Source organism: Babylonia areolata, chromosome 29 (genome assembly GCF_041734735.1).
Source record: "Babylonia areolata isolate BAREFJ2019XMU chromosome 29, ASM4173473v1, whole genome shotgun sequence".
Lineage (NCBI taxonomy): Eukaryota > Metazoa > Mollusca > Gastropoda > Neogastropoda > Buccinidae > Babylonia > Babylonia areolata.
This window is the reverse complement of record NC_134904.1, coordinates 1,348,595-1,370,446: the sequence shown is the minus strand read 5'-3', so window position 1 is coordinate 1,370,446 and position 21,852 is coordinate 1,348,595. Positions and strand designations below refer to the sequence as shown.

At 44.1% G+C, this 21,852-nt stretch overlaps 1 protein-coding gene across 4 annotated transcripts; it reads left to right on the top strand.

Moving 5' to 3' along the window:
- Positions 1 to 27: 27 nt before the first annotated feature.
- On the top strand, positions 28 to 19,090 carry LOC143302271 (uncharacterized). Of its 4 annotated transcripts, none has more exons than XM_076616868.1 (9): positions 28 to 118; positions 980 to 1,056; positions 2,802 to 2,872; positions 4,354 to 4,476; positions 7,215 to 7,329; positions 7,881 to 7,950; positions 11,426 to 11,627; positions 12,860 to 12,902; positions 16,371 to 19,090. In XM_076616868.1, the coding sequence occupies exons 1-8, from the start codon at positions 103 to 105 to the stop codon at positions 12,888 to 12,890; spliced, it is 705 nt and encodes a 234-aa protein (XP_076472983.1). In that variant the 5' UTR covers positions 28 to 102; the 3' UTR covers positions 12,891 to 12,902; positions 16,371 to 19,090. The 4 variants fall into 4 exon arrangements, with proteins under 4 accessions (XP_076472983.1, XP_076472982.1, XP_076472981.1 ...); XM_076616867.1 differs by having other exon boundaries at positions 11,426 to 11,639; XM_076616866.1 differs by lacking the exon at positions 12,860 to 12,902.
- Positions 19,091 to 21,852: the final 2,762 nt, after the last annotated feature.

The window sequence follows — 21,852 nt, the reverse complement described above, 5'->3', positions numbered from 1 at the left end:
GTGGCCAAGAGGAGGAGACAAATATATCATCATTTCCGGTCTTGAGAATAATTCATTTTCAATCGTCGTCTTGGGCGTTCTTTTTCTTGGTAACCTTGCAGAATGATGCCTGTACCAGGTAAAACGCAAAAATGTTATGCTATAATTTCCTGTTAATTGTCGTTTAGATTGTTCGCTTTTCTGCAGCCATGCATTTGACTTGGTTACGGAAGACTAAAATTTCGATACCGCTTCTTTAGGAACTTGAGGTTTTTGCAGTTAATTAGATATGCTTCAGTCGTTCATCGTATGAGATACAGAGCTACTTCGAGTCACCATTGTCACTAGCAAGCAGCAGTGCAACCAAACTGCTCGAATGTTTATGTCCTTGGTCGTCCATCGATAATGGAACCTTGATTTCATGTGTTGAGTGGTCCTAAACCAGTCAGTCACACACACACACACACACACACACACACACACACACATTGAGAGTATGCACATGTATGCATGAACACAATTACACATTATTTTTTGCAAATTAGAGTTTTTAAAAAGTTGATTATATCATTTTCCATTTTTGACACAAATGATTGTAACTCAATATAATAAAGTTTTTAGAAATAATACTTTTATTTCACATGTATATTTTGTTGCTCACCAGCACTTGTTTTTTCTCAACTACCATACTTTGAAAGTATTTCATTAGTATAATACTGTCTTGACTTACCAGCTAGCTGTTATGGTTGATGCACTGTTTTATTATGGATAAAAAGTTCTGGTTGTCACAAACTGACAAAGTTTATAGTGTTTCACATAATGACATATGAAATGCTTTTGCTGCCTTTGTTATTCTTTTATATAGTGAATCTTAGTGTTTACTTGCACAGTGATTTAGTCTGTATAATGATTTCTTTTTTTTTTCTTTTTTTTTTTGGTTGGCATGTTGCAAAATATTGAAACCTGATGATCTAATGATCCATCTGTCTCACATGTGCAGATGCTTACGTTGATACAGATGTTGACTACAAGCAAAAATACAAAGCTCTGAAGAAGAGATTGAAGCTGCTTGTATATGTGAGTTTCCTGTTTAGTGTGTGTCTGTCTGTTTTTAATCCATTTAGAGAGAAGTCATATAAACTGTATTGTGTACAGTTGTGATATGTCATTCATGTTATTTGCATACACTTATGTGGTGTGTATATTACTATAGATATTTCATTGTTGGCTTATAAAGTGTTGTGAGCTACTTGCATTCATTGTAATTATAGACACATTGTAATTGTTATGTAATATGTTTTTATTGTTAACTGGTTAGGTGATGTGAGTTTTTGATCATATATCTTAATCAGACATATTGTTATGTAACACGTTTTTATTGTTGGCTGGTTAAGTGATGTGAGTTATTAACCTACATTTTAATCATTGGCATATTATTGTGTGATATGTTTGTTTTATTACTGCTTGGCTGAGTGACATTATTATATGACATAATTATATATATATAAGTGGAGTGATGGCCTAGAGGTAATACATCCGCCAGGAAGTGAGAAAATGTGAGCGCACTGGTTTGAATTACGGCTCAGCTGCCAATATTTTCTCCCCCTCCACTAAACCTTGAGTGGTGGTCTGGACACTAGTCATTTGAACGAGATGATAAACCGAGGTCCTGTGTGCAGCATGCACTTAGCGTATGTGAAAGAACCTACAGCAACAAAAGGGTTGTTCCTGGCAAAATTCTGAGGAAAAATTCACTTTGATAGGAAAAACAAATAAAACTGCACGCAGGAAAAAATACCAAAAAATGGGTGGCGCTGTAGTGTAGCGACGTGCTCTCCCTGGGGAGAGCAACCCGAATTTCACACAGAGAATCTGTTGTGATAAAAAGAAATACAAATACAAATGCAGATGAAATATGTATGTTTTAATTTTTATGGTTGGCTAGTTAAAGTGATGTGAATTATCTGCATATATTATATATATTATAATAGGAAAATTCCTACAATGATGCGGATGGAAATTTCCATCCTGGGGCAATTGTTTGTGCGCCGGAATTGGAATGGGACAAACATTTTTGTCTGGGTGCACTCAAGGGGTTAAGGTTGGCTGGTTACATGCTGTGAGTTATTAATATGCATTTTAGACGGGCGCAATAGCCGAGTGGTTAAAGCGTTGGACTGTCAATATGAGGGTCCCGGGTTCGAATCACGGTGACGGCGCCTGGTGGGTAAAGGGTGGAGATTTTTACGATCTCCCAGGTCAACATATGTGCAGACCTGCTTAGTGCCTGAACCCCCTTCGTGTGTATATGCAAGCAGAAGATCAAATACGCACGTTAAAGATCCTGTAATCCATGTCACTGTTCGGTGGGTTATGGAAACAAGAACAAACCCAGTAAGCACACCCCCGAAATCGGAGTATGGCTGCCAACATGGCGGGGTAAAAATGGTCATACACATAAAGGCCCACTCATGTACATAGGAGTGAACATGGGAGTTGCAGCTCACGGAAGAAGAAGTATATATATAACACATACATATAAACTATCATCCATCTGTCTATCTGTTGTGTCCATGCACACCCCCAAAAATGGAGTATGGCTGCCTACATGGCGGGGTAAAAACGGTCATACACGTAAAAGCCCACTCGTGTGCATACGAGTGAACGCAGAAGAAGAAGAAGAAGAATGTGCATTTTGAATTCAGACAAATTATGTGATATGTTTTATTATTTGCTGGTTACAGGGTGTGAGATGTGTGCATTTTACTTGTAATCATTAATATAACGCTCATTTAGTTACTGGCTGTTTTTGTTGAACACAGGAACAGGAGTGTTTTCTGGAAGAGTTGCGCAAAGCCCAAAGAAAGCTGCTGAAGGTGGCCAGAGACAGAAGGTGAATTGACTGTTGTCTTCGTCAGGGACACAATCATAAATGATAATGTATATTAACGATATGATAATGTTCCTCCTCATGTGTTGTTGCACCTTTGCCATACATTTCAAGTGACAGCTATTTCCTGATCTAAGACTGAGACTTGTATACAGTATTGTAAACCCAAAGATAATGATTGTTATTTTTCCTGTGGATTTTTGTCCTATTGTATTCAACAGAGTTATCATGAAGGGGTTTATTGAGAACTGAATTTGAATTTAACAAAAGCCAGTTTACGTTTAGCCTCTCTCTGTCACTCTTTCTCTCTCTGTCTCTGTCTCTCTCTGTTGTCTCTCTGTGTCTCCCTGTCTCTGTCTCTCTCTCCCTCTTCATCTCTCTCTCTTCTGTTTGGTTGTTTTGTTTCTTTTTTTTTTCAGTCCCCCCCCAGCCCCCTCCCCCCCAAAAAAAAAGCACATGAAAAAAAAGAAAAAGAAAAAAAGACAAGAGAGGCAAGGCCTTCAAGACTCACTTGTGATACACTTTAAAAAAAAATCCAAGCTTTTTAAGATGAGAAAGATCAGTTTCAAGCAAATTAGGTCCTCTAGCATTAACTACAGAGTACTTTCCCTTTTTTACTATTTGCACCAAAACGTTTGCAAAATAAATAAAACTTTCATGCTTAGCAAAAGAAGTTCCTGTTTGAACAAAAAATGATAAGAATGACTGCTCTTGTTGTTGGGTCAGAATATCAGATCAAAGTGCCAAGTTTAGAGAATACAAAAAATATAAATATAACAGTAAATGCAGTTTGCATATAATTAGGCTTCATTTTTTTTGTTTTGAGTCCATCCCAGAGGTGCAATATTGTTTTAAACAAGATGACTGGAAAGAACTGAATTTTTCCTATTTTTTTAGCTTAATTTGGTGTCAACTGACAAAGTATTTGCAGAGAAAATGTCAATGTTAAAGTTTACCACAGACACACAGACACATAATAATAATAATAATAATGGTATTTATATAGCGCTGGATCTTGTGCAGAGACAAATCAAAGCGCTTTCGCACCAGTCATTCACACGCATGCATAACTCTAATACTGTAGAAACTAAAGACAAGGAAGGGCAGGCAAGGGAGGCTATTTTGGGAAGAGGTGGGTTTTAAGGCCAGACTTGAAAGAGCTGAGTGTGGAGACTTGACGAAGCGAAAAAGGAAGTTCATTCCAATCGCAAGGTCCAGAAACAGAGAAAGAACGGCGGCCAATAGTCGAGTGTTTGAATCTGGGTATGATTCACACACACACACACACACACAGAGACAACCGAACACCGGGTTAAAACATAGACTCACTTTGTTTACACAAGCGAGTCAAAAAATGTATACTCCATTCACTTGCACTGTTGCAAGCAACTTTAGTGAAAAAAACAAAAGAAACTGTCTTGTGTTTGTCAGTTCCACTTGTACACCGAAACTACAGTGAAGGACTGTGTGTGTGTGGTGTGCAGTTTTCTGCTGGACAGACTGCTGCAGTACGAGAAGGTTGATGACTCGTCTGGTGACTCTGACGCCACAGCCTCCAGTGACACTGATGGGGAGACTCACCACAGAGATGGCGTGCCGGCTAAACGGTTAGTCCCCCTGTAGTCTGGCTAAACAGTCCCCTAGCTAAAGGGGCAGTCCCCCTGTAGTCTGGCTAAACAGTCCCCTAGCTAAAGGGTCTGTCCCCCTATAGTCTGGCTAAACAGTCCCCTAGCTAAAGGGTCTGTCCCCCTGTAGTCTGGCTAAACAGTCCCCTAGCTAAAGGGTCTGTCCCCCTGTAGTCTGACTAAACAGTCCCCTAGCTAAAGGGTCTGTCCCCCTGTAGTCTGGCTAAACAGTCCCCTAGCTAAAAGGTCTGTCCCCCTATAGTCTGGCTAAACAGTCCCCTAGCTAAAGGGTCTGTCCCCCTGTAGTCTGGCTAAACAGTCCCCTAGCTAAAGGGGCAGTCCCCCTATAGTCTGGCTAAACAGTCCCCTAGCTAAAGGGTCTGTCCCCCTGTAGTCTGGCTAAACAGTCCCCTAGCTAAAGGGTCTGTCCCCCTGTAGTCTGGCTAAACAGTCCCCTAGCTAAAAGGTCAGTCCCCCTATAGTCTGGCTAAACAGTCCCCTAGCTAAAGGGTCTGTCCCCCTGTAGTCTGGCTAAACAGTCCCCTAGCTAAAAGGTCTGTCCCCCTATAGTCTGGCTAAACAGTCCCCTACATAAACAGTCAGTCCCCCTATAGTCTGGCTAAACAGTCCCCTAGCTAAAGGGTCAGTCCCCCTATAGTCTGGCTAAACAGTCCCCTAGCTAAAGGGGCAGTCCCCCTGTAGTCTGGCTAAACAGTCCCCTAGCTAAAGGGTCTGTCCCCCTATAGTCTGGCTAAACAGTCCCCTAGCTAAAAGGTCTGTCCCCCTATAGTCTGGCTAAACAGTCCCCTAGCTAAAGGGTCTGTCCCCCTATAGTCTGGCTAAACAGTCCCCTAGCTAAACGGTCTGTCCCCCTATAGTCTGGCTAAACAGTCCCCTACATAAACAGTCAGTCCCCCTATAGTCTGGCGAAACAGTCCCCTAGCTAAAGGGTCAGTCCCCCTGTAGTCTGGCTAAACAGTCCCCTACGTAAACAGTCAGTCCCCCTATAGTCTGGCTAAACAGTCCCCTTGCTAAAGGGTCAGTCCCCCTGTAGTCTGGCTAAACAGTCCCCTACGTAAACAGTCAGTCCCCCTGTAGTCTGGCTAAACAGTCCCCTACGTAAACAGTCAGTCCCCCTATAGTCTGGCTAAACAGTCCCCTAGCTAAACGGTCAGTCCCCCTGTAGTCTGGCTAAACGGTCAGTCCCCCTGTGGTCTGGCTAAACGGTCAGTAGTCTGGCTAAACGGTCAGTCCTTCTGTAGTCTGGCTAAACGGTCAGTCCCCCTGTAGTCTGGCTAAACAGTCCCCTAGCTAAAGGGTCAGTCCCCCTGTAGTCTGGCTAAACAGTCCCCTAGCTAAATGGTCAGTCCCCCCGTAGTCTGGCCTTATTTATCACCATTGTTGTCTTATTTATTTATTTATTTATTTTTAATTATTATCATTTTATTAGTACTACTATTATTATTACTACTACCTTTTTCTATATTATAATTATTATTCATTTATTTATTTATTTATTTATTTATGTAAGCTTATCTATTATTTATACCCCCGTTTTTTTTTTGTTTTTTTTTTATTTTTATTTTTATTTATTTATTTTTTTTTCAAGGCCTGACTAAGCGCGTTGGGTTACGCTGCTGGTCAGGCATCTGCTTGGCAGATGTGGTGTAGCGTGTATGGTTTGTCCGAACGCAGTGACGCCTCCTTGAGCTACTGAAACTGAAACTGAAACTGGCTAAACAGTCCCCTAGCTAAAGGGTCAGTCCCCCTATAGTCTGGCTAAACAGTCCCCTAGCTAAAGGGGCAGTCCCCCTGTAGTCTGGCTAAACAGTCCCCTAGCTAAAGGGTCTGTCCCCCTGTAGTCTGGCTAAACAGTCCCCTAGCTAAAGGGTCTGTCCCCCTATAGTCTGGCTAAACAGTCCCTTGCTAAAGGGGCAGTCCCCCTGCAGTCTGGCTAAACAGTCCCCTAGCTAAAGGGGCAGTCCCCCTGTAGTCTGGCTAAACAGTCCCCTACGTAAACAGTCAGTCCCCCTATAGTCTGGCGAAACAGTCCCCTAGCTAAAGGGTCAGTCCCCCTGTAGTCTGGCTAAACAGTCCCCTAGCTAAAGGGTCAGTCCCCCTGTAGTCTGGCTAAACAGTCCCCTAGCTAAAGGGTCAGTCCCCCTGTAGTCTGGCTAAACAGTCAGTCCTTCTGTAGTCTGGCTAAACGGTCAGTAGTCTGGCTAAACGGTCAGTCCCCTTGTAGTCTGGCTAAACGGTCAGTCCTTCTGTAGTCTGGCTGAATAGTGAATCCCTGTGCGACTGGTGATGATGTGACAGGAAGGTGATGATGATGATGATAATGTGACAGGGAGGTGATGATGATGATGATAATGTGACAGGAATGTGATGATGATGATCACGACAGCGATGTGACAGGAATGTGATGATGATGATCACGACAGTGATGTGACAGGAAGGTGGTGATGATGATGATGATAATGTGACAGGAATGTGATGATGATGATCACGACAGTGATGTGACAGGAAGGTGGTGATGATGATGCGACAGGAAGGTGATGATGACAATGAAGATGATGACGAAGATGATGATGATTGTGATGATGATGATGATTGTTATGATGATGATGATGACAACGACGATGATGATGATTGTAATGATGACGATGATAATAATGATTGTGATGACAATGATGATGACGACGATGATGATGTGGCAGGAAGCGGGTGAGTGGACCGGCAGGAGGGGCAGCACACAGCAGTGGGGTGACGGTGGGGGAAGGGGCCTCACAGTTGGCCTCCCCCACCAACATTGCTTCCTTTATACTGGCACAGGTCTGTATGGGTGTGTTGAGGGAGGGGTGTATGTGTGTGTGCGGGTTATGTGGGGAGCAGGGGGGGGAGTGTGTGGGTGGGTGGGTGGGGTTATGTGGGAAGAGGGTAGAGGGTGTGTGGGGGGGCTAGGGGCTGGGGGGGTCGTTTCCTGTATCATTCAATCAGATTTCAGGCACACACACATACACACTCAGACAGACATGTAACATTTTACATGTATGGCTGTTTTGTTTATTTACCCAGCCATGTAGGCAGCCATACTCTATTATTCAGCATGATGTAATAGGAAAAAAATTGACAATGTGTGTTTTTAAGATTCTAGCAACTTTACTTCTACTCTAAGAGAGAGAAAGATCGTGTGTCTTGTTATGTAGGGGCAGCTGTGCGTCTGTCTGTGTATTTTACAAGAATCATGTTAAACTGCAGTTAGACATAATAAAACAAAAGTGTTTTTGGAAAACATTTAAAAAAATATACAAAAAAATTGATTATCAACATGTTGAGGGGGAAAGCAGGAAATGAAGTGACGACAGTGTGCTGTGTGATGGCAGGCAGCGGCCAGTGGCAGCCAGGAGAGTGGCAAGAAGAGAGCCAAGACATCCGCCAAAAAAACCAAAGCCAGTGAGTGACACACACCCCTCTCCCTGTCAAAGCCAGTGACTTACACCCCCCTACCCCTCCCTGTCAAAGCCAGTGAGTGACACACCCCTCTCCCTGTCAAAGCCAGTTAGTGACACCCCCCTCTCCCTGTCAAAGCCAGTAAGTGACACCCCCCTCTCCCTGTCAAAGCCAGTGAGTGACACCCCCCTCTCCCTGTCAAAGCCAGTGAGTGACACACCCCTCTCCCTGTCAAAGCCAGTGAGTGACACACCCCCCTCTCCCTGTCAAAGCCAGTAAGTGACACACCCCTCTCCCTGTCAAAGCCAGTGAGTGACACACCCCTCCTCTCCCTGTCAAAGCCAGTGAGTGACACACCCCTCCTCTCCCTGTCAAAGCCAGTAAGTGACACACACCCCTCTCCCTGTCAAAGCCAGTGAGTGACACACCCCTCCTCTCCCTGTCAAAGCCAGTGAGTGACACACACCCCTCTCCCTGTCAGAGCCAGTGAATGACACTCTCCCTGTCAAAGGCAGTGAGTGACACTCTCCCTGTCAAAGCCAGTGAGTGACACTCTCCCTGTCAAAGCCAGTAAGTGACACACCCCTCTCCCTGTCAAAGCCAGTGAGTGACACACCCCTCCTCTCCCTGTCAAAGCCAGTAAGTGACACACCCCTCCTCTCCCTGTCAAAGCCAGTGAGTGACACACCCCTCCTCTCCCTGTCAAAGCCAGTAAGTGACACACACCCCTCTCCCTGTCAAAGCCAGTGAGTGACACACCCCTCCTCTCCCTGTCAAAGCCAGTGAGTGACACACCCCTCTCCCTGTCAAAGCCAGTAAGTGACACACCCCTCCTCTCCCTGTCAAAGCCAGTGAGTGACACCCCCCCTCTCCCTGTCAAAGCCAGTGAGTGACACACCCCTCCTCTCCCTGTCAAAGCCAGTGAGTGACACACACCCCTCTCCCTGTCAAAGCCAGTGAGTGACACTCTCCCTGTCAAAGCCAGTGAGTGACACATCCCCCCTCTCCCTGTCAAAGCCAGTGAGTGACACCCCCCCTCTCCCTGTCAAAGCCAGTGAGTGACACCCCTCCTCTCCCTGTCAAAGCTAGTGAGTGACACTCCCCCACTCTCCCTGTCAAAGCCAGTGAGTGACACACCCCTCTCCCTGTCAAAGCCAGTGAATGACACTCCCCCACTCTCCCTGTCAAAGCCAGTGAGTGACACCCCCCCTCTCCCTGTCAAAGCCAGTTAGTGACACCCCCCTCTCCCTCCCTGTCTCCTCTCTGTTCACCCCTTCACTGCTGAACCTTGTCAAGTGAAAACAGGGTGGCATGTTTCTGAAGTGTCATTTCTTTTAAGCGATGTTATTGATTTTGCTGGACAAAATGTAATGCAGTCCCAAGAGGATGAATTCTTGATATCCTTGACCCGTCACTTCACTCCTATCTCAGTCGGGCATCAGAATCAGAATAGCTTTATTATCTCAGTAGATAAATCAAGTTTGGCCAGGTCTGTCAGCAATGAGTGTTACATAGTCACCAGCAGTCAAAGGGTTAGTATCTAGATGGGTTTGTCGTGATTCTGCGTTTGTGGTGACTCCGTGTGTTTTGTTGTGGTTCCGTGTTTGCCATGATTCTGTGTTTGTGGTGACTCCGTGTTTAGCTGTGACTATGTGTTTTGCCATGATTCTGTGTTGACAAAAGGGTTGCCCTTTGCAAAATTATGTAGGAAAATTAACTTGGATAGGAAAACAAATGCACCAGCAAGCAGAAAAAAAAGAAAAGAAAAAAAGAAAGAAATGTCACTGCTCCCTTGGGAGAGCAGCAGAGTTTCACACAGAGAAACCTATTGTGACAAGAAGAGTAACAATGCAATACAATGCAATACAGTACAGTACAGTACAGTACAGTACAATACAATACAATATGTGTGACAGTCAGTCGTATCCGACTATGACCATCAGAACAGCAGAGGAGGCAACTGCTGTCCCAAATATCTGGGCTAGAATTTGACAATTCATTGTGGAGAGTGTCTTGCCCAAGTTACATCCCTGCTGTCTCAGCCAAGAGGGTTTTAGTAAAATTCAGTACAGTGGAGTGCAACACAATACAACTCAACACAATACAACACAAAACAACCATACAAACAGCACCATACAAACAGCAGCACCATACAAACAGCAGTAACACAATAACAATACCATACAAACAGCAGCACCATACAAACAGCAGTAACACAATAACAATACCATACAAACAGCAGCACCATACAAACAGCAGCACCATACAAACAGCAGCAACACAATAACAATACCATACAAACAGCAGCACCATACAAACAGCAGCACCATACAAACAGCAGCACCATACAAACAGCAGCAACACAATAACAATACCATACAAAACAGCAGCAACACAATAACAATACCATACAAACAGCAGCACCATACAAACAGCAGCAACACAACAACAATACCATACAAACAGCAGCAACACAACAACAATACCATACAAACAGCAGCACCATACAAACAGCAGCAACACAACAACAATACCATACAAACAGCAGCAACACAACAACAATACCATACAAACAGCAGCACCATACAAACAGCAGCACCACACAAACAGCAGCAACACAACAACAATACCATACAAACAGCAGCACCATACAAACAGCAGCAACACAACAACAATACCATACAAACAGCAGCACCATACAAACAGCAGCAACACAACAACAATACCATACAAACAGCAGCACCATACAAACAGCAGCAACACAATAACAATACCATACAAACAGCAGCACCATACAAACAGCAGCAACACAACAACAATACCATACAAACAGCAGCACCATACAAACAGCAGCACCATACAAACAGCAGCAACACAACAACAATACCATACAAACAGCAGCACCATACAAACAGCAGCACCATACAAACAGCAGCAACACAACAACAATACCATACAAACAGCAGCAACAGGAAACAGCAGCACCATACAAACAGCAGCAACACAACAACAATACCATACAAACAGCAGCAACACAACAACAATACCATACAAACAGCAGCAACAGCAGCACCATACAAACAGCAGCACCACACAAACAGCAGCAACACAACAACAATACCATACAAACAGCAGCACCATACAAACAGCAGCAACACAACAACAATACCATACAAACAGCAGCACCATACAAACAGCAGCACCACACAAACAGCAGCAACACAACAACAATACCATACAAACAGCAGCACCATACAAACAGCAACAACACAACAACAATACCATACAAACAGCAGCACCATACAAACAGCAGCACCATACAAACAGCAGCAACACAACAACAATACCATACAAACAGCAGCACCATACAAACAGCAGCAACACAACAATACCATACAAACAGCAGCAACACAACAACAATACCATACAAACAGCAGCAACAGGAAACAGCCTGACCTCCCCTCCCCCTGTGTGGCAGGTGCCCCCAAAGCGGCGGCGGATGCGACAGAGCCCTCCTCCTCCTCCCTGATCCTGCCTACCTCCTCCGCCATCCCCGGCCAGATGACGCGGGAGGAGCTGGAGCGCCACCTGGACGCCAAGCAGAACGTGTTCGGCATTGAGAAGGCCACGGCCAGCCTGCCCATGGACATCTTCAGCAACGACAACTCCAACCATGCCAGGTATCAGCAAATGTGTGTACAGTAAGACCCATACCACTGACTTTATATAACTCGCTCACCCGTGTGAAAGATATGTATGCGCACACCATTCCCCATCAGTGTTTATTTTTCGGTTTTTGTTTTTTTAATTCATTGGTCCTTGTTTTCGATGAACCTGCCATCATCATCATCATCATCAATATCATCATCTGTTTATTAACACTTTGTACCCCAAGTACTGCTTTTATCTGTGTGTGGAGTGTTGGTTGGTGCAGTGGTGATGTGTCCTGCCTAGGAAGCGAGAGAATCGGAGCGCACTGGTTCGAATCCCACAGTCTCCGGTATTTTATCCCCCCTCCACTTGACCTTGAGTGGTGGTCTGGATGCTAATTATTTGGATGAGATGATAAACCAAGGTCCTTTGTGCAGCATGCACTTAGTGCATGTAAAAGAACCCATGGCAACAAAAGGGTTGTCCCTTGGTAAAAAAAAAAATCTGTAGAAAAAATTCACTTTGATAGGAAAACAAATGAAATTGCAGTCAGAAAAAAAATGGAAAAAAATGGTGGCACTCTCACTGTAGTGATGCGCTCTCCCTAGGGAAAGCAGCCTGAATCTAACACAGAGAAATCTGTTGTGACAAAATGAGTAATATAATACAATACAGTACAATACAATACAATACAGTCTGTAATACCTGGTTACTTCCCTTGGACAGGGTGCAGATATTTCCGTACTGCTGTGGGCATTTTTAGTTTCGCTTTCTCAGTCAGTTATATTCTCACTCTGTTATTTTGACTGGTTGGCTTTAGCCTCTGGAAGGTTCACCTGTGTTTTGATGGCGATTGAGCGTGGTTTTTGAAGATGTTTTATTTAGGAAGTGTGGCTTTCACTTTGCACTTAGCTGTTGTAGAGCTGGTCCACAGAAACTGCAGTGCAGCTGTACTGATGGGGTACAAAGTGTTAATGTTTTTAAGATACTTTAGTAAACATGATGATAAGCCACATAGATGAAAAACAGCATGTCTGTCTGCTGTTTAGAAAATAAAAGGCTAATTTTTTGCTTACTGTTACAAATATTACATTGTGAATATTTGCCTGAAGTCATTCATTTTTTATTTTGACCTGTCTGTGTGTACTGTTTTTTTTTCCTAATCAAATTTCTGTTGTTAGGTGTCTCTTTGTTGTTGTTTTTTCTTCTTCTCCTCCTTCATTTTCAATGTTTTGTGACGGATTGCAAAAATGTTATTCAGTGCAAAGAAGAAGAAGAAAGTGGATAAGTAGAAGACAGAGCAGGTGAGTATGAATGCAGAGAGAGTTGTAGCATACATACCTACCATATTGGAACAGCAGTGTTTGTTACAGAAACACATAAAAATCAGTTACTTTTCCTTATGTTATGGCCATGGTTCACGTGTTACAGGAGAAAAAATAACAACAAAGAGGCAAAGAGGGGTTCTTTTTTCATGGGTGGACTAACCTTTGAGGGGATGGGAAAGTTTGAACGCTGTATGCATGCACACAAGTTGGTAACCGTTTACGGAAGAGTTAAGAGAAAGTGAACTCAGTTGAAAAGCTGTCTAGGTGTCATAAGCGAATGAGTGAGCTGGTTAAGATGGAGAGGAAACTCTTGCTGCAAAACAACAAACAAACAAATCCAACACCGCCAGATCTTCAGGAAGGGACACAGTGAACAGGTTTCTCCAGGACAGAAAAGGGAAAACTTAGTGCGTTCTTGAAAATTGGTTGTTCCAGAACTTGATGTTATTATCTGTTCCCAACGGAAAGATTTTTTTGGGGGGTCAGCATATATGGATAGTGGGAGAGGGTGGCAGTGCACAATGGGGAAGTTAGATCTTTGTGTTGATGCATCAGACCATTAGTAAATGAAAGAAAGAGAAAGGGGGTGGGGTGGGGGGGAACCTTTAACAATCAAAATCAAAATGTTAGCTGTGGTGGTGGTGCGGTATGCATTTGTGTGAAGTGTTAACTGCAGTTTAGAAGGAAAGTGTGTGCTTCCTATGTTGATTTGATTTGTTTTGTTTCATTTTTTAATGCTTGTGTTCAATATTGTTTTATTTACACATGCCAAGTCAAGAAAAAGACAAAAATGAAAACAGACACACACACACAGACACACATTCACACACTCACACACACATGTATTTACATGCATACACACACATACCCAACACTTACATGCACTCATACACACACATACACACTCATGACTCACACACTCACACACACACACACACACACACACACACACACACACACACACACACACACTCACTGTCATGGTCAGAATGTTAAAATTTCAAGGAATACATAATTGACACATGGTCAGTCCAGACAGTGTCCTCTGCTACTGGTAACCCTGTAACCCAGTACTGTGCTACTGGTAACCCTGTAACCCAGTACTGTGCTACTGGTAACCCTGTGACCCAGTACTGTGCTACTGGTAACCAGTGACCCAGTACTGTGTTACTGGTAACCCTGTGACCCAGTACTGTGCTACTGGTAACCTTGTGAAACCCTGTGACCCAGTACTGTGCTACTGGTAACCATGTGACCCAGTACTGTGCTGCTGGTAACGATGTGACCCAGTACTGTGCTACTGGTAACCCTGTGACCCAGTACTGTGCTACTGGTAACCATGTGACCCAGTACTGTGCTGCTGGTAACCTTGTGACCCAGTACTGTGCTACTGGTAACCCTGTGACCCAGTACTGTGCTACTGGTAACCATGTGACCCAGTACTGTGCTACTGGTAACCATGTGACCCAGTACTGTGCTACTGGTAACCATGTGACCCAGTACTGTGGTACTGGTAACCATGTGACCCAGTACTGTGCTGCTGGTAACACTGTGACCCAGTACTGTGCTACTGGTAACCATGTGACCCAGTACTGTGCTACTGGTAACCAGTGACCCAGTACTGTGCTACTGGTAACCCTGTGACCCAGTACTGTGCTAACCCTGTGACCCAGTACTGTGCTACTGGTAACCATGTGACCCAGTACTGTGCTACTGGTAACCATGTGACCCAGTACTGTGCTACTGGTAACCATGTGACCCAGTACTGTGCTGCTGGTAACACTGTGACCCAGTACTGTGCTACTGGTAACCGTGTGACCCAGTACTGTGCTGTTGGTAACCATGTGACCCAGTACTGTGCTGCTGGTAACCCTGTGACCCAGTACTGTGCTGCTGGTAACCGTGTGACCCAGTACTGTGCTACTGGTAACCTTGTGACCCAGTACTGTGCTACTGGTAACCATGTGACCCAGTACTGTGCTACTGGTAACCATGTGACCCAGTACTGTGCTGCTGGTAACGATGTGACCCAGTACTGTGCTGCTGGTAACCATGTGACCCAGTACTGTGCTACTGGTAACCCTGTGACCCAGTACTGTGCTGCTGGTAACACTGTGACTCAGTACTGTGCTGCTGGTAACACTGTGACTCAGTACTGTGCTGCTGGTAACCCTGTGACCCAGTACTGTGCTACTGGTAACCCTGTGACCCAGTACTGTGCTACTGGTAACCCTGTGACCCAGTACTGTGCTACTGGTAACCATGTGACCCTACTGGTAACCTTGTGACCCAGTACTGTGCTACTGGTAACCTTGTGACCCGGTACTGTGCTACTGGTAACCATGTGACCCAGTACTGTGCTACTGGTAACCATGTGACCCAGTACTGTGCTACTGGTAACCTCAGTGCTGTCTGCCACATTATGGGAGTGAACCAACAAAGAGAGGGATGGGCTCTGTCAGATTGGACTTGTTGCTAAAGACACAGCACATAAAACCAGGCTTTTAGAACCAGCAGACCTGGAGGAATCCAGTCGTCGTCTTGGCATTCACAGAGGAGAATCCGGTGGACAATTCTTCTGTGCATCACCCCATCACAGAGTGAAGGGAGGAGGAGAAGAAGAAAAAGACACAATCTGTTGTGCAGACAAATGACCAAAGATCCACAAATGAAAAACTGAACTTTGTCAGGAATATTACAAGCAAGGAATCGGGTGCTGAAATAGAACAAAGAATGTCTGAAGTACGAACAAAGCACCTGTCCTGCTTTGTATGGAGGGGATGGACTGGGACAACCACTGAAGAAAATCCAGACATTTTTGAACACTTGCCTCACAAGGATTCTTTGGATTCGCTGGCAAGAAGGAACCGTTAATGAAGAATTGTGGGAACGAACAAGACAGCAGACGGCAGAAGACATCCTCCAAAGACGCTGGGGGATGGATCGGCTGACCACACGCTTACCAAGTCTGCAGCCATTGCCACAAGGCAAGCTGTCACCTGAAACCTGCAGGGTGAAAGGAAAAGAGGCTGGCCAAAAAAATTGAGGCGCCACGACCTGGAGGTAGACATGTTGTGCATAGTATACACCTGAGGACAGCTGGAGCGCCTGGCACAGGACCATAATGGCTGGAAAGCACTTGTTGGCATCCTGTGTTCCAGACGGGTGTAGGTGAGGTGAGGTGTTGAATGATGCACTGGGACATACATCACCATGAGGGACCCAGGTTTCACTCACTCAGTGCTGCACTTTGGAGATAGTTTTGTGTCACAAGAATATCAGTGAAAACTTGGAAGTGATTCTGAGATTCTCCCACGTTTAGAAAAGGAGCCAAGTTTTGGAGAAGTTTGTCTGAGGTGGTGTGGTTAGAGTTGTTGTTGTTGTGTTACATGTTGTGGGGTGGGGGTGGTGGCAATAATCTGATGTTGGAGGTGTTGGTTTCAGTGACCCCACGGGCAATGGAGGAACGGGGGAGGAGGAGGAGGAGGATCTGGTCATCGACATCCCTCACTGAACTGCTCTGTGTGTGTGTGTGTGTGTGGAGGGGGTTGGGGTGCATGTCTGTGTAAGAGTGGGTGGGGGGCCAAGGGTGTGTGCATGTCTTTTTGTGAGAGTGTGCTTTGTGTGTGTGGTCTATATGTGAGTGTGTGCTCTGTGTGCGTGTGTGTGTGTGTGTGTGTTGTATGTGTGCCTGTTTTTGTGTAAGAGACTGTGTTCTTGTTTCTGTGTGTGTGTGTGTGCGTCTTGTATGTGAGTGTGTTGTCAGTGACTCTGTGTGTGTGTGCATGTCTTTGTGTGTGAGCATGTGTGTGTGTGTGTGACTGCAAGCGCTTGAGTCATTCATTATATTCTGTAAGGGTTTTGCTGGACCATGTTTGGAGTATGTGTTAGAGTGTGTGTCACTGTGTCAGTGTCACTGTGTTGATGGGCTGTGAGTCAGTGTCACGGTGTCAGTGTCACTGTGTTGATGGGCTGTGAGTGAGTGTCACTGTGTCAGTGTCACTGTGTGTTGATGGGCTGTGAGTGTGTCACTGTGTTGATGGGCTGTGAGTGAGTGTCACTGTGTCAGTGTCACTGTGTTGATGGGCTGTGAGTGAGTGTCAGTGTGTCAGTGTCACTGTGTGTTGATGGGCTGTGAGTGTGGATGTCCATGCTCATCACAGCTCAGCCCAATCTGTTCAGAAAGAGCTCCACATCACGTTATGATTGATAGCGATGGGCTGCTTGTTTTCATTTGAATCAAAAGTTAGTTAGTGTGTCTGAATTTGTACGGAAAACATAATTTTAAAAAGATTATGTACTGAAGAGAATTGTTTTGGTCTCTGTTATGCCTGGACAAACGCTTTGAATGTGTGTGCGTGCGTGCGTGCGTGCGTGTGTGTGTGTGTGCGCGTGTGTGTGTGTGCAATGTGACTTATTTCAGTGGACATATTCATTGACCACAAAATCTTTGGAAAAAAAATACACACTTTCTTTCTCTAGCTGTATCTTTCTGTGTGTGTCTCTCTCAGGCAGAATGTGAGTTTGTTGTTTCCGGTTTGGTTGGTACTTTTTAAATTGTGAAATAGCAGCTTTCAGTTCTGTGTTTCAGCTTATACATTATCACTGTCTCATTGTGTTGTGTGCTGCTGGATTTGTATATGATTATTATTTCTGTGGCTGAAATGTCCATGAGCAAAAGCACACACCTGCACATTGGTCGACACATATCTGTGACTTACTGCTGCACATTGGTCGACACATATCTGTGACTTACTGTTGTACTCTTGTTCCCCTTTTGGCACAAAAGCATCCATTCACTCATTAACGGTGTTTAACTCTTTCTCTGCCAAGTTTGTGTGTGAAAAACACTACCCTGTGCCAAATATTTTAGACTCACTGCTCTCAGTCACATGATTAGGTCAATGTCAGAACAACAGTAGAGTTCACTTCAAACTCAGTCAAGGGGAGGGAAGTTGGTCAGTGTCCTATTGTGCGGGGGAGTTGGCTGCAGCTGTCAAGCTTTGTTACAGTGTGAAAAACGGTCCTTTTAACATGCCCCCTTGGTGTCGGCTAAAGTCGCCTATGGTGGTGACTGAGCTAATTCCTGGCACACATAGGATACCATGACCCTCTGGTGCAGACTCTTGACAGGAGTCTGATTCCTGTTGTTTGCAAAATACACGTCCGCCCAAGCTGAGAAAACAGTAGCTGTGGCATAGTTTTGTGCAGTACATAAAGGCACAAAAAGCTACAGCTGTTTTCTGTCAATTTTTGCAGTGCACATTATTTTGACTGGGGACAATCTTCTTTATCAAAGTGAACTGTGTTTTGTTTTCATTACTCGAGGATTTTACCATTTATTGAAGCATTAAGGAAAAACAAAATCACACACACACAAAGCCAGCACAACTAAACTGGTCATTTGTCAGGTGTTTTACAATGTGCATTGTCAGACTGATGTGTCCATGTGTTGATGTTCGGATCTGTGTACATGGCTTTGTCTTGTACCACAGGGCAGTATGTCTTTTCTTCTTCTGCGTTTGTGGGCTGCAACTCTCTTGTTCACTCGTATGTACATGAGTGGGCTTTTACTTGTATGACCGTTTTTATCCCGCCATGTAGGCAACCATACTCCGTTTTTGCGAGATGTGTCTTTTCAAAACTTGTACATCTTGTGTTCGGTGAGTGGCTGGTGTTCAGTTTGGTGTTCGCTTGTATCGACAGTGTGTTCATTAAAATCCGTTGGGCGTGTCACTGTATGGTTGCATATTTTCGGGATCAAGCTTGGTCATAATATTAATGTACACTTGTATTAAAATCCATGCTGTGACCAGTGGGCTGTCACATCCACCTCGTCACTTGCAACATGTATTGGTAGATCTCATCTGTAATGTAGTGACAATGCATGTTGAATTGATGAGTCAGCTGAAAACACAAAGCATGTTTGTGTTGCTAGAAATGTTGTGCACCTTGTACACATTCCCCTTAGATCTCCAAAGCCCTGCTGTCTGAAAATAAATATCTGTTGTCTGAAGAAAGATCTAATCTGTTTCTTTGTAATGGTGTGTGTTCTTTGAGAAAGATTTCATTTGCGTTTCTTTGTTACTGTCTGAAAATAAATGTGTTGTCTGAAAAAAGATTCCACCTGTATTTCTTTGTAATGGTCTGAAAATAAATCTGTTGCCTGCAGAAAGGTTCTACGCGTGTTTCTTTGTAATGGTCTGAAAATAAATGTCTGAAGAAAGATTCCATCTGTCTTTCTCTGTAATCGTCTGAAAATAAATGTGTGTTGTCTGAAGAGATTCTTTAATTCAGAATCCATTTGTTTCTAGGTCATAGTCACCTGCTTCAAAGGACGTAGCAGTCTGAAAATAAATGTGTGTTATCTGAGGAGATTCCGGAACTCGGAATCCATCTGTGTTTCTCTGTAATTGTCATCTGATTATGAAGGAAGAGTGCTCTCTTGAAGTTGTGCGCTTAGTTCAGTGTTACAAGAAGACACACTGATACTTCCGTCAGTCTCAGGACACTGTGGATTTGTACTCTGGGTGGTGATTTACTGTGGGAGTGAAGTCTGACACTGGTCTGTCTGACTCTTTGCCTCGGAATGCTGTGCAATCGTCGCTTTGAACTCGAGATATGCGCAAACGTACAACCTGTATGTATCAACTGGAAACTGATATATGCATCATACCAAAAAAACACCAAAGACCATTGTTTATTTTCTCTTTCTTTGAGCACACTTTCACACACACACACAGAGTCCTGTTCTCATCCTTCATGAAAAAAAGAAAAGAAAATAGAATGTCCTTCCTTCTCTCTCTCTCTCTACACACACACATCACTGTGCTCATCCTTCATTAAGAAAAGAAAAAAACTATCCAATTTCTCCAATCTCTCTCTCCACACAGTATAGACACAGCCCTGTGCCCATTATTCATAAAGAAAACAAAGTCCTCCTTTGCCACCCGTTTTTTGCTGCAGACTGTTGTTGACACTGGCAGGGCAAGGTTTATTTTCCTGGTGTTAAGACCTCCCTCACCACCTTACAGAGTTGTACAAGCTGTAAAAACTGAAAGAAGCCATGAAAACAAAGTGAAATCGAGTGCCCCCAATTCTTACGAATGTATTGTGTGCATGCATACTCTTTCCTTCAAAAAACAGATTCTCACACATTTACTGAAACAAATACACACAGAGACAGTTTAGAACACATGTTTATCCCAGTCTGTCCACACTTTTCTCTTCTTCAGGTGCCTATAATTATTCACACACAGTAACACTTTCTCCATGTGGCTATGTTCACACACAATACCACATTCTTCAGTCACTTATATTCTCAGACACAATTTTTCTGTGCCTATATTGACACATGCAATGACACATTCTTCGGGTGCTAGTATTCACACACAACACATTCTTCAGGTGCCTATATTCACACACAACCTTCTTGTGCCTTTATTCACACACACACAATAACACATATTCACACATTCTCTATGTGGATATATTCATTCTTCAGGTGCCTATATATCATGTGCCTGTATTCACACACAAAATAACATACCCTTCAGGTGCCTATTTCCACACACAACTCCTCAAAGTTCAAACACTCCACTGCATCCTGCCATCAAACCATGCACAGGAAACGAAGCGGTGGAAGAGCAGAAACATCATCGGTGAGACGTCCACAGTCTGTTCACCAAAAACACTCCGCTCACGTCACTGTCCAGTTTTGCACAGCTGCCATAAAATGTCCTGGGCTTGTCTTTTCTCAAGTTCAGTCCAGCAAACCCAAAAGCACAGTAACCAAAACAAGCTGAAATGTGAGCAGGTATGTATATGTATACATTGTGAGTTGCAGAGCAAAAACGTTGATTACGAAACTCCTCTCCCATTTCAAACATTTTTTTCCTCCACAACCACTCCCTCCATCCCTGTCCATAAATTGCATGAAGTATTTGGCTCTTGACAACAAATATTTTTCTGTACAAGGCAAGATTTTTATTTTATTTTTTCAATTTGGTATTAAAAAAAAAAAAAAAATTAATAGGATTAAGTTCCATAGCCTTTTTCAGCCATCAGGGCAGTGAATTCATATCCATTGTGTCTGGGGCTCGGTATAGCAATGTGGAGCAGTGAATTCATATCCATTGTGTCTGGGGCTCGGTATAGCAAGGTGGGGCAGTGAATTCATATCCACTGTGTCTGGGGCTCGGTATAGCAATGTGGAGCAGTGAATTCATATCCACTGTATCTGGAGCTCGGTATAGCAAGGTGGGGCAGTGAATTCATATCCACTGTGTCTGGGGCTCGGTATAGCAAGGTGGGGCAGTGAATTCATATCCACTGTGTCTGGGGCTCAGTATAGCAATGTGGAGCAGTGAATTCATATCCATTGTGTCTGGGGCTAGGTATAGCAAGGTGGGGCAGTGAATTCATATCCACTGTGTCTGGGGCTCGGTATAGCAATGTGGAGCAGTGAATTCATATCCACTGTGTCTGTGGCTCGGTATAGCAATGTGGAGCAGTGAATTCATATCCACTGTGTCTGGGGCTCGGTATAGCAATGTGGAGCAGTGAATTCATATCCACTGTGTCTGGGGCTCGGTATAGCAATGTGGAGCAGTGAATTCATATCCACTGTGTCTGGGGCTCGGTATAGCAATGTGGAGCAGTGAATTCATATCCACTGTGTCTGGGGCTAGGTATAGCAAGGTGGGGCAGTGAATTCATATCCACTGTGTCTGGGGCTAGGTATAGCAATGTGGAGCAGTGAATTCATATCCACTGTGTCTTGAGCTCGGCATAGCAAGGTGTGGCAGTGAATTCATATCCACTGTGTCGACGGCTCGGTATAGCAAGGTGGGGCAGTGAATTCATATCCACTGTGTCTGGAGCTCAGTATAGCAATGTGGAGCAGTGAACTCGTATCCACTGTGTC

What these genes read in the sequence shown, in the direction of transcription:
- LOC143302271 (XM_076616865.1), top strand. An exon ending in AAGGTGGCCAGAGACAGAAG is followed by an intron (nt 2,873 to 4,353) that starts GTGAATTGACTG and finishes TGTGGTGTGCAG; the next exon opens with TTTTCTGCTGGACAGACTGC. An exon ending in GATGGCGTGCCGGCTAAACG is followed by an intron (nt 4,477 to 7,214) that starts GTTAGTCCCCCT and finishes ATGATGTGGCAG; the next exon opens with GAAGCGGGTGAGTGGACCGG.